The 13,919-nt window shown below is 36.4% G+C and overlaps 1 protein-coding gene across 1 annotated transcript; it reads left to right on the top strand.

Annotated features, from left to right (window-relative positions):
* Nucleotides 1-11,363: 11,363 nt before the first annotated feature.
* On the top strand, nucleotides 11,364-13,230 carry LOC118592872 (U2 small nuclear ribonucleoprotein A'-like). The gene is made up of 2 exons (XM_036201966.1): nucleotides 11,364-11,390; nucleotides 12,409-13,230. The coding sequence occupies exons 1-2, from the start codon at nucleotides 11,364-11,366 to the stop codon at nucleotides 13,228-13,230; spliced, it is 849 nt and encodes a 282-aa protein (XP_036057859.1).
* Nucleotides 13,231-13,919: the final 689 nt, after the last annotated feature.

Genomic DNA, 13,919 nt, shown 5'->3' with positions numbered 1-13,919 from the left:
TCAAAATAGTTACAGTCAATTTAAAGTTTCTAAGCTTACTTCAGCCATCTAAACATCTTGGCAAGTTGAAGGTAATTAATAAACTTAAGTATTCTTTTCTTCTGGAACCTATCCTGGTTGCTCACTCACCTTTCCCACTTAGCAGCTTCTAAAGAAAAGAAATCAAATGTAACTTCACCCACAAATCTGCAGTGACTCTGTTTAAGATGCCAATGTTTTCACAGTTGCAGAAATTTGAATGCCCAGAGGAAAATCAGGTCAGCAGAGGGGCAACTGGTGAATGGAAATCTCTAATGAAGGGGATGACTTTGCTTATAAAGAGAATCTTGATGAGCATCATTTGTCTAGACATTACTATAATTAAATGGAAAAACTAAGTGTGCTTTCATGTAGTCTGTAGTCTTTACTTTGCACTCATCTAAAATATATTGGAGATTCTGTTATACAAGAAAATAAGAATTCATGAATTGCTTCCAATTTCCTATTACAGATCTCTGTGCGTATTCTTGGATGCCTGCAGGGATGAAATCAGAGACCACACTGGTTTTATAAGCTAGAGAGGTCACAAATTGATGCTCTGGGCCCAGAAGTGTCACCAGCCAGGATTACTGAGAAAGGGTCCACAAAGTCTGACATGACTGTGTTTTGAAATATCGATTTGGTTCCTCTTCTAAATGCCTAATAGAAACTAAATAATTATAAAAATTAATGTAACAGATTTTGATTTGCTCTCCTCAGCAAAGGAACATTTAAGCATTAGGAAAGCTCCCATTACCATACTGATTTGTATGTTTTGGTATTAATTAAAAGTTGGTTGTAATCCAAATATCAAACAGAAAGAAGACAAACACTTTAGAAAATTAATAAGGTCATCTAAGGAATCATGTGAAAAATTTTCTTTGGATTTAAGTTTTCCTCGTTTTTTCAAGTAGAAATTCATAAGATGTATATAATTTTTCCATTTAAAATGTACTCATTACACAAACAATTTTAATACCTGTAAGTTTCTCTTACTAAGTTTTAAAAACACAAATATATGATGACTTTTATGTTAGATGGTTGGATTCCAAGTAACCCACAAGGTCCATATTTGTGAAACAAGTTTTGTGATAGTGAATGTTATATAACTCTGTGAATGAGTTAAGGGATGTCCATACGGATAACAAACATATTATTTTGTCTATGTCTGTGAGGGGAAGATATAGGTTTTGAACTAAGAAAAGATCTACCCTCATTCAGTGAGTATCAGAATATCAATCATTCAATCCATTAAAGGCCAAAATAAAAAAGCAGTCAGGAGGTGAAATCTTTCCTTGAGATGGTCTACTAGCATGGGACATCAAAAGCCCTGGTGCTCCAGTGGCTTTTCAGACCACACAACCCTCACCACAACTCTAGCCTCACCTTTTTCAACATTTCTAGGTCTTCACATTAAGAGTTAAGGATGGGACCATGGGCTGTCCTGAGATTTCAGCATATAGTATCATAGAATGGAACTATTAGGCTTCCATAATTCTAAGAATCATTCTCCATAATAAAAATCCTATGAGATATTTGCATCTATTTGACTATTAACCTTATTGATGTTGTTTCTCTTAATATTCCTGATCAATATGCATCTTTTCAGAACCAATCACACCATCAGATAAAAAAAGAAAGATATGTCTTTATTTAAAAAGGGGGTAGAGTAGACAGAAGATATAGATGAAGAAAGAGGTAGCCACTTGTCAACCAAGAATAATGTATGGATACTTTTGATTCCCATCCAATGCTGCTGAATAAAATACAAGCTAACCAAGTAAATATCAATACTTATGGGACATTAAATAGTAGATAAGAATTAGAATATTTAATATTTTATGTTAAACATAACACCTGATAATTTTATCATGGCTATTTTGTCTCTTTTGGGGTTGCATACTAGAATGTGTGAAAAAAATCAAAGCTGTATGATGTTTGGAACTTACATAAAGCAATCTGGAGTGGGAGTGAAAGGTATTATTAAGGTCTGTTGAAACAGATCAGTAGGTTAAGTTGCCTGGTGCTAAATCTTGATTACTTGAGTTTGATCCACAGAAATGCACATATGCAGATATATGGGTGCATGTAGAATATTTTAAAATGTAATGGAAAGTATTTATTATGGATTAAAGGCTTAAAGCTAATTAGTGTCGGTATGGCTTTGGTACATTGTTGATGTATTGTAAATTTATAATTTTTCTCCAATAACATGTATTACAGCAGCAGTTTGGTGACCAACTATATATGGAACATAAGAAGGTCAACTAACCACTTTTTCATTGTTTCCTCATTGAAACAGTGCACACAAGCCATCACTACACATTCACTAACAATTTTGATACACATTCCATTTCAAATAATAAGATTTTCAATTTCTCCAAGTCTACTAAAAAGTATAGCTATTAAAAAGTAGATTCACTATCTAGTCATTTTAATAACTAATGAATCATTTAATTGTTTATTCATTTATTATCAGTCATCATGCTGGAAAATATATAAAGATACAATTACTTCATAACTTTTCACTATTTTCTGATCTCACTGTACAGCAATAAACAAAAGAAATTTCATAAAGTGATACTGATAAACAAATAAAGTAAAGAGTTAAAATAGCCTTATTTCTTATTTTTCTGAGGTATAAAAAATAAAATTTAAGAGATATCCATCTCTCCACTTCCATTCTTAATCCCCTGGTTGTGGGGAACCTTCTTCATGATAAATGTCTCTTTTTTTTATTAATAGTTTTCATTCATGTTATCTGTGATGACTAAATAACTTTGATAGTCAGCTTGATTGTATTTATAGACACCTAGGGCATTATTAATGAGTCACATTTTAGGGTATCAGCAAGGATGTTTCCAGAGCAGTTGGATGAGTGAGGGAACTTTCAGCCTGAATGTGGGCAGCACCATCCTATTGCCCAGGAATGCAGACCGAGAAAGTCAGCTGGGCAATAGCAAGCCCCTTTCCTTACTTCCTGGTCAGCACCACATTTCCTTCCCACCACAACAGATCCTAACTGTGGACCAGAAATAAGCCCACCATCCCTTAAATTGCTTCTGACAAGATATTTGGCCAAAGAATGGTGGATTCCTGCTTATAAAGCTAGTAAAACAGGAAGTAGGAAATGATCCAATCATTAGAGCACCTGCTGCACAAATATGAAGATATCATTTAGAATCCAAGTCATGCACATAAAAAGCTGTGACTGACAGAATCCACCTATAATTTCTGCACTGAGAAGTGATGATAATTGCATCCCTGGTGCTCACTGGCCATCCAGTCTAGCCAATTGGTGAGTTCCAGGTTCAGTGCTAGACCTTGTCTCCAAAGATAAGGTTGAGAAGCAATTGAAGGCAACAGTCAACATTTCCCCCTGGCCTGCATAAACATGTGCACAAGAAACCCATATGTCTTCTATCTGTACCTACACACACACACACACACACACACACACACACACACACACACACACACACACCTCTGTATCCTGAGGACAAAATTCAAGTTTATAGTTTATATTAAGGAACAAAGAAAGATTCAAAACTTAGGTCTCTGTTTCTTCACCCTTCATTTCTCTCCTTTACAAAAAATAAAATAATCACCAGGGAAAGGGAGGACATATTATGAGAAAAGGACTACAGAAAATGTAAGGTCTAATTTCAGCTTCTTCACATCGTTGCAGCTCTTGTGTCTTGGTGCTTTCATAACCCCTTCTTTAAGTGATTAGAATGGGTTAGCAAAGGGGACCATACTCCAACCTGCACAGAATGGAATGGGCCTCCATGTCTGTGGATTGTTCACACTGAGACCAAAATAAAAAAGGCTACAGTGCGATTTCACTCCATTGAACACAAAACTATCATCTAACACTTGGTGAACACAGATAAAAAACACACATACATCATTCTCTTTCTTTCCTTTTTCCTTCTTTCTGTTCCTTCTCCATGAACCTGATTCCAGCACAATATGAACTTTGAAATTTTTGCTTTCTTAGTTTTGTTTTTCTTTCCAATCCTTGCTGTACACAGAAAATCTCTGGTTTCTCAGACCTCTTTGAAATGCAGAAATGAAGAGACATTACATCATGTTCCAGAAGCAGTCTTGCTTATTTTCTCTATTTTGAGAAATGTTTCTTTACAATGTCATACTTTCTGGGTGGAGACAGACAGATGTTAGTAGACGTCTTATTGAAAGCAGCATGTGACCAATTCAGATTTCAAGAACTAGGGATACTGAAATACAGACAACACAGGTTCAGATGCACAGGCACAGCAATGTTCAGTCTTCCAGGGGCCATACTACCTTTTAAATGATCTTAAACAGACACTGTCTTTTAAATATTGTTTATTCCTCTTAGTACAGTGGAGGCTCCCAAATTCATTTTTCTTTGTTATCATCTCTGACACTAATAGAGTTTGTAAGTTCCAATTTTTAGAAGCTTTTCTTTACCAGAGAAACAATAACCAATCTCTCCTACATTATTCCACACAAGGCAAATAAGTACATTCTGCTTGCTTGCGGAATGTGCTTTAGAGGCTTGTCTGAATATGTGCAGCTTAGCTTTTCTTGACCCCTAGACTGCAGCCAGTTTTCCTATTATTCTTTGTTCTGAATCTAAGCCTAAGTCCTATTTTTACATCTTTTAGCCTAGGCTCCCTATTATTTAATGCCTTGCTGTTCCATTAGAAATGCATGCCTAATACTTTCTGAAACAAAGTATTCATTGATATTTAGAGCCATAAGAAGAGAATAGATTTAGGGCACTTTTGGGTCCAGGGAAAGAGATGATCTCCTAAACTCAGTCACAGAACCTGAGATGCGCATAGCCTTCCTCCAGATTCATCAGTAATTTTCATGCAGTTGTGTGCATCAAAGCTGCTTGGGAGGCTTCTTAAGCCAGAGATTTGTTGGCTAAACCTGGGGAGGAAGTCTGGGGAAAGCCCATGTAATAGCATCACTAGAGAATCCTTCCCAGGGTTTTGGGGCTGGCCAGAATCATTCCTTGGAACATCCCAGACTGAATACACAGATATTGTGCATCTCTGTGATTACCATCAAACTTTCCTACTGTCTAATTATAGTGTCTTATTTATCTGAGGTAGTTTAAAGCATTCTAGCCAGAGAACGGAAGGAAAAAGAAAGGAAGGAGGGAAAGAAGGGAAGGAAGGGGGAGAAAAGGAAGGGGAGAAAGGCCACACCCCAGTAAGAATAGTAGCTAATACTCTGCACAATTTTACTTAATTGCAAAGAATATTCATATCTATAGTAAACGCCATGGTCCCAGAAATGTGGAGATATACTTATATTATGTTGTGTTTCTAATATTCCTATCAAGCAAGCTCAGTATCACAGTTAGGCAAGGTAAAGATCAGAGCAGTTAAGAGACTTGTGTAACAATAGTCACCTAGTAAATGCTGTTAGGTTATAAATTTTGATTCCCATGGAGTACTTTTCCTACAGTCCTTTCCTACTCCATGTGTGGTTTCCAGGCCATCAGATCTGCCCTTACGTGGAATCGTATTAGAAACTCAGGTACAGGTCCCACCTCAGACAGACTGAGGCAGAATCCATAGTTTACAACTCTCGGGTGATTCCTGAACATATTACTATTTGAACAACACTATTATAAAATACCAGGAAAAAACAAACTTTTAATATATGGTAACAAAATGAATATTAGCACCCAAATATCCTCCATAAAATTTATTCAACTTCAGGGACTTCCCCCTACCAAACTGAGTGCTAGTTTTCACTTTTCAGCAAAAGTTTGCCCCTTTCTGGGGTTAGTGGGTAGATGTTAGTAACTATGTCTCTATATTCTAGTTTCCTGTAAGCCAAAATGATGGCAACAATTATGTCTATCTTTTGCAATAGTATTGTACTAAGATCTAACTATTTGGAGATTATAAATGGAAACTAATGTTTTCAGATCATTTTAATCACAAAACAATCCAGGAGAAGGTTACTATGCTAGCAGAGGTTAAATCATTTTGGGTTTTGTTTCCTTTATAAAAAAAAAAAAAATGCTCTACTATCTAAAGCACCTCATGACAGAGCTCCTAGAAGTTACAGCCCAATAATGTCCATTTACTTGTATTAAACTAAACAATACATACAAATATAGTGTATTATAAAGCAGTTAACAAATTAGGCATGCTTGAATTATTTCCCATTTTTCAAATAAGATCTTTCACCAAAAATTAGCTCAGTGAACTGAGTGAAATTGTTATTTTAACAAATGTTATTTTTCAAGCTAACATAAAAACCCAGGCAAAGCAAAACTGCACCAACAGTGTGCCAAAAGACTCCAAAGAGGCATGGAGATCTACAGAGTAAATTAAATTTTCTGTTACTATCTCAGACTCATGACCCTCTCCCTCACCCCTTCATTTAAAATTGCCACGAATGTTCTGTAACTGGGTCAGGGCACACTTGCTTGGGGGAAGAAAGACATATTAAAGAACATTCAGTTATGTCTCAGACATAAGGAGCAAGTGAAGCAAATGTAATATCCTGTCCTAAGAGTTGAGCATAATTTTCTTCAGTGCCCTAGCTTTCATCCTCAATTGTCAACATGTGACTATCTTTCCTGACACTTAGCAGGAAGGTTTTGAACAGGTCTCTCTAACTTCTTTTTATTCAGTATTTGATTTCATTACATATACACACATGCACACATATACTAAATATTGGTTCTTATTTATTAATTATATAATTTGTCATATTAATAAAACTGGTCTTCCCATGAGATCAGCATTATTTCTACATATTAAAATCAAAATTTGGCTCCTTGGTTCTATTATATTTGCTATGCCTCTTGATCATAGCTGCATTTTCCTTAAATGTCAGTCTGAGACCCAGTGCTGGCCAAGTTTATTGTATCACGAGGTCACTGCAAGGTGGGTACTTGGAACTCAGCAGGCCAGTGCTAAATTGCCTGTTCACGACTCTGAGCTTACCCAAGGTCAGCACACAAGGTAAAGCAGAGCAACTGGCAAGCCTGACTTCATCATTCACGGGACTTCTGCCGAATCATTAGCTCCTTGCTGGCATATTCAGCAGCTTTTTTATGTCATATGTTCCAAAAACAGTCTCTAATGCACACACCCTAGACAGTCAGGGAACCAAAGAATCAATAGATGCAAGAAAGGAAAAAAGTCAGATGAAAACACAGACCTTTGCTATAAATTAGAACCAATTTATTAACCAAATAAGCAAGTTTCAAAATATGCCTGACATGGCATAAATACATAAATACACAAAAGCATTAAATTAAAATGTAAGTATATCCTAAATATATTATGCTGAATTAAATTTGTTGATAGAACATGGCCTATAACCGTTTCTGTGAACTTTTAAATAATCTTCATTTTATTGTCAATAAAATAAAAACTTACATATTCCTTTATCAAAACCACAAACAAAAAGGAACCAAAGTAATAAATAAAACTATAAGTAAATACAAATATTGCTATGTAGAGAAAAAAGATATTTTAGGTTCATTCAGTCTTACTATAACAGACTACCACAGACTATGTAACTTATAAAAAATACATTTGTTGGTTCATGATCCTGTGGGTTAAAAGTCAATAGACACAAGAATTGGGGAAGCGAGATCAAGGCACAGTACTTTACTATAATAAGGCAAGACTGATTTTCTTAAACAAAAATTTTAAAAATGTACAAAGCTAGTTATCATATTAACATAAGTAGAGAATAGAGCATTTGTATTACCTTTTCCATAAATAATCTGATGTGCAAAAAATGTATAACTAGGAAGAGAACATGCATAGGTAGATAGGTACAGAGCCTCCCACATCAGCACTTAAAGTGCAAAGAAATATTTAGTTAGAAGAAATGAGACCACAGGATGGGGCCATTCAGCTTAATGACACTTTCCAAAGAGTCATGAGAGTTGATCATTATTCCTCACTCTCCTAGCAGTGCATGGCAAGCCAGGACAGATCATACCAAAGTGTCACCTTGAGAATAAAGATTAATTAATCATTGAGCAAATGAGACTGCTTCATACTTTAGATATTACAAGTTAATGTGAATATGTGCAGCTCTGGAGTGAGACCACTTGGGTTCAAATCATTTTCTATTAAGCTATGATTTTAGAAATTTTATGTTAGCCTTCCCATGTATAGTTCCATGTATAAAATTAAAATAAATAGTACCTTTTACTATGATTACTAAGCAAATTGCAAATGATAAGGCATGGAAGTAGCATGTCACATAGTGCACCCAATAAACACTAGCAATGATTATTAATCCACAACCTATGTGTACAAACATCCAAAGACATATCCTAATACATTTCTGCACTAACCACAATATTTGATCCAGTGGATAAATAGCTTAATGGAAATATGGCAAGGCTGTCAAGCAGAATGTAGTCAGGCTTGCTTCATGCTTCAAGCACTAAATTATATTTGGCATTTTGTTTAAAAAATATCAGAGTAACATAATGTAAGTCAAACCTCCACAGCTGCTTTAGAAAGATGTGGCTTTTAAAGAGATAAAAATCTTCCTCATTATTTGCAAAATGGTGAATTTAATATAGTTTTATGGACAATTTTCCCGTGTAATCTAACACCTTTACAGGCCATTTTTAATATCATTTTGGGATATTTTTTTATCTGTAATTCAATGAGCATAATTTTACACTGTGAATTGTTTAGTTTTTGCTAACATTGGAGGATCTTACAATTCTGATTTTAAATGCCACAGATTGGAGTCAGATGGAAATCCACTAAAATTCCTACTCTAAAGAAGAAATGAGGAGACATCAAACAGTCCAAAGATTCAGTCACAAGCGGGGAGTAAGGTCTAAATATCTAAAGTAGAGTAGGATCTATAGCTAATAATATAACACTGTATACTTTAAAATTAGCTAAGGGGGGTGGCGTGCTGAAGAGATCACTCAATGGTTAAAAACACTAGCTGTTCTTCCAAAGGACCCAAGTTCAGTTTCCAGCCCCCACATAGCAGCTCACAACTATCTGTAACTCTAGCTTGAGGAGATCAGATGTCCCTTTCTTGCCTCTATATGTGCTGCATGCACATGGTATGTAAAATACGTACTTGCATGTAAAACACCCATATGCATAAAATAAAAAGTACATAAATCTTTTAAAATGAAAGATAAAACTAAGAAAAATAGTCAAGAGTGTATGATGGTTAATAATGATTACCAACTTGACATGACCTAGAATAACCTAGAAGACAAGTCTCTGAACATATATGTGATAAGATATAGGTTAGCCTCTGGCCATACCTACAGTGATCACATTAACTGAATTGGGAAGAACCACCTGCATTATGGGTAGGTCTATTCCCTGGGCTCAGGCTACAGACTGAATAGAAGGAAGAAAGTAGCTGACAACAATCACTAGTCTGCTGTGGGATGTCATTCTGTATGCTGTGAATATGTTTGCTCTGATTAGTTGATAAGTAAAATGGGGATTGGCCAGTAGCCAGACAGGAAGTATATGTGGGGCAAGCAGATGAGGAGGATTCTGGGAAGAGGAAGGCTGAGTTAGAAGTCACCAGCCAGACACAGAGGAAGCAAGATAACAAGGCAGAACTGAGAAAAGGCACCATGCCACATGGCTGAACATAGATAAGAATTATGGGTTAATGTAAGTGTAAGAGCTAGTCAGTAATAAGCTTGAGCCAATGGCCAAGCAGTTACAATTAATATAAACCTCTGTGTGTTTACTGGGGAGACGCAAGTGGGAGAGATTTGTCCCGACCACTGGCTAGCCAGGACACAGAAAAACTTCCAACTACTTTTGGCTGCCCAATGTGGAGCAAGAGTTTCCACCTAAAACCTGAAAAAGTTTTTTTTTTGTTATTTTTTTGTTGTTTTTTGTTTGTTTGTTTTGTTTTTTTAAAAAAAGATCCTAAAAGGGAGCTAAAAACAGCTTCTTAGATGTGTCTCTCAGGCAAGCCATGAGCTACAATATGGTGAGTTTGCAGTGGCGTGTAGGGTGCAGGCTGCTTTGAAGGAGGCATAGACCCACTGCTTCCAAGAGTTGGTGGTGCACATGGCTCCCAGAGCTGGTGGTAAATGTACCACCGCCATATTGGGAAGCTGAAGTGGGTGGAGTCAGCAGCCAAGGCATCGGCTTCAGTCCTAGCCACTGCAGTCTAAAGCAATAGATTCACAATAAGGCAGATTCAGATGGAGTAAGACTTTAAATGGTTTTACAGTGTGTGTAAAAATGTACGTAAGCTTGGACGAGAGAAGACAATGAATATAGACAGTTATGTAAAGAAATAATTTTTAAAAAATAAAGTCTTGAAAGAGACAGTAAAATTAATTTTAAAAAAAGCCATGTAAAAATGGATATTACACAGAGAATCTGGATTGTGTTGTCTTTGGGATTTTTAACTGGAGAGAGACATGTGATTATAAAGGCTGCTAAGTTAAACCAATATATGTATTTTAAAGATATCTTGATTTCATCATTTGGATCTAAAGATATGTTGCTTTGAAAAGGAGGCTCAGCTTTTGTTTCCACAGGAAGCAAGAGGCTGTTGATTTGTTCCAGGTTAAGGTGGATCAGATTTTGTCAAGCCAGACCTCCTGAACCTTACAGATAATACCTATCAACAAAGTGTATAGCCGGTCTTCCCAGGACTTGACTATTATCTCAAATTTTCTCAAAATCCCCATAAGACTACCAGTGCCCACAATCAGCAAGAAGTAGCCTAGAAAACTTTGCCCACGTTCCAAAAAACTGGATTATGAATATTTATTTTTGTTTAGAAATTGATTACAATTTGTTATTGGTCATAGTCAATATCTTTCTAAAGAAAAAAGGGGGATTGGATATAGATATGATAGGATGAAAGGGTAGATTATTGAATCTACTTTTAAAGAGCAACGACTTGTTTAAAATGTCTTAAATTGCTATAGATTTTAGTTTATTACAAATTTAAAGTTAATTTTGTTATATTTATGCATATTTCTACTCTGCTCATTTGAAATGTAATGTATAATTAAGAAATACAGATTAATAATTAGTCATCTATGATAATCACACTTACAGTCAAGTTAGTTAAGTTTTCTAGGTATACATAGATATATTTGTTAGGTGGGTAGTCTTCAAACACTTCAAGACCTATAGAATATAGCATTTAAAATGCTTTAAAATCTTAGACTTTCTGGCAGCACTGACTTACTTCAAAGAGGTAGATGAGCATCAAAGACACTCCATGTGGAGTATATCTTCTTCTTGGCAGAATTGGCCACTTGGGCAAGAAACTTTTCTTGCCTAGGCTGATTGACAAAATGTTGTGTAGACTAGACATGCAGGACCCATAGAAAAATGACTGCTAAATTTTCCCAAAATAAGGTAAGATTGTCCTTCAGGTTCCTGCTTTGCAGAGTAGATGATCAGGACACAGGGAGAAGCAACTCAAAAGACCCTAGGTCTATTGGATTAAGATGGATGCCCCAATGCTACAGGGGAAATTTGGATGACTGTCCAGGCAGACAGCTGTCTCTGTCATTTCCAGAATTTTGGAAGTTAATTATAATGCATTTCCTGTTTACTTAGATAATATTATATCCTTCTGTGGTCTTTAATGTGGTTGAGGACTAGATAGTTATAATTGTAATTTTTCTTGGTTATGATAAAAGATAAATTAGATATGAAACTTTAGTCTCACAAATATAGGATAGATAGAATATTTTCTTTAATTTTGCCAAATACAAATAGACTAGATATTGTAACTATAATTCTTGCTTGATAACTGTTCTATTATATGTAATTTTACTCTGTTAAAGTTAAAACCTCCATTTTTGATTAAACAGAAAAGGGGAAGTACTTTGGGATATCATTCTGTATGCTATGAATATGTTTTGTTCTGATTGGTTGATAAGTAAAATGCTGATTGGTCAGTAGCCAGACAGGAAGTATAGGCAAGGCAAACAGATGAGGAGAATTCTGGGAAGAGGAAGGCTGAGTCAGAAGTCACCAGCCAGACACAGAGGAAACAAGATGACAAGGCAGAACTGAGAAAAGGTACCAAGCCATGTGGCTAAATATAGGTAAGAATTATGGGTTAAGTGTAAGAGCTAGTCAGTTAATGGCTTTACCTGTGTGCCATTACATGATACTCCCTGGACATCAGGCTGGCATCTCCTGACTCAGCCTTCCTCTTCCCAGAATTCTCCTTGTCTGCTTACTTATCCAGCCTATACTTCCTGCCTGGCTACTGGCCAATCAGCATTTTATTAAATTAGTGTCAAAAGCATTATCCCACAGCATTTCCCCTTCTCTATTTAATTAAAAAGGAAGGTTCTAACTTTAACATAGTAAAATTACATATAATAGGCACTCTGGGACATGTCACTGGTGGGAGACACAGGTGAAGCTGACAGCAGAGCTGATTGAGCAGGTGACACAGTACACCAATGCTGTGCAGGATCAAGAGCTGGACCTTTGTGGATATAAAATTCCTGTCATTGAAAATCTAGGTGCTACCTTAGACCAGTTTGATGCTATTGACTTTTCTGACAATGAGATCAGGAAACTGGATGGTTTTCCTTCATTGAGAAGACTGAAAACTTTACTAGTGAACAACAACAGAATTTGTCGAATAGGTGAGGGACTTGGTCAGGCTCTTCCCTGTCTGACAGAGCTCATCCTCACCAGCAACAGTCTAGTGGAACTGTATGATCTGGATCCTTTGGCATCTCTCAAATCACTGACATATCTAAGCATCCTAAGAAATCCTGTAACGAATAAGAAGCATTACCAACTTTTTGTCATCTATAAAGTTCCACAAGTCAGAGTACTGGACTTTCAGAAAGTGAAACTAAAAGAGCATCAAGAAGCAGAGAAAATGTTCCAGGGCAAACTGGGTGCGCAGCGTGCAAATGATATTGCCAGGAGAAGCAAAACTTTTAATCCAGGTGCTGGTTTGCCAACTGACAAAAAGAAAGGTGGGCCATCTGCAGGGGATGTAGAAGCCATCAAAAATGTCGAAGCATTTGCAGTGGTTGAGAGGCTGAAGGGCTTGCTACAGTCCGGGCAGATATCTGGCCAAGAGCACAGATCAGGACCAGGTGATGATGGTGAAGAAGAGATAGAAGAAACACAGTCAGAACTGGGTCCTGAGCTCTGTAGCAGAGGCTCTCTAGACAGGTCTGGCTTTTTTGAGCAAGGAGTAACAACCTTGCTTGTATGAATGAGCAACGTAGAATCTGTCAGCATTGCTGAATGCTCAGAACGACTGCCAACAATTTTTAAATTTGAACCCTGGGATCCAAATGCCTGTTTTCTACACATGGTAAAATAAAGGCCACTTTCTGTGCTGCCAAAAACAATTACATATAATAGAACAGTTATCAAGCAAGAATTACAGTTATAATAACTAGTCTATTTACATTTTTGTAAAATTAAAGAAAAAATTTGCTATTTATCCTATATTTGTGAGTCTAGGGTTTCATAACTACCATATCTCTTATAACCAAGGAAAACCATAATTATAACTTAGTTCATTATCCAGAAGCCAAATTCAGACTAAAGAATGCAAATCAAGAGCAGTGGCCTAGTTCTCAGAACATGTACACCCAATGGCCCACTGCTGTCTAAGCTGTTAAACAGTAATAGCTGTAAGTTCCACTTGGTAGTGAGGCATCCAAACTAACCATAGCAAGGCATCTAGAAGTTCAGAAACCTATCAAGTTTAGTTTTAAAAGCCAGCAGCAGCATGTTTAAAGGTTGAAAACTGAGAAACTATTGAATCTTCTGATAAGGTACTCCTAATATTCCAAACTTTGCCCAGCTTCTACACATTTAAGGCATGTCATCTCATCTTGACTTTTGGTCTGGGTATGTTTAACATGGTTACTTTATGTCTTTGAGACTCCATCT

The sequence above is a fragment of the Onychomys torridus genome, chromosome 11 (genome assembly GCF_903995425.1).
Source record: "Onychomys torridus chromosome 11, mOncTor1.1, whole genome shotgun sequence".
Classification (NCBI taxonomy): Eukaryota; Metazoa; Chordata; class Mammalia; order Rodentia; family Cricetidae; genus Onychomys; species Onychomys torridus.
The sequence above is the reverse complement of the archived record's forward strand: the minus strand, read 5'-3'. Positions and strand labels throughout refer to the sequence as shown.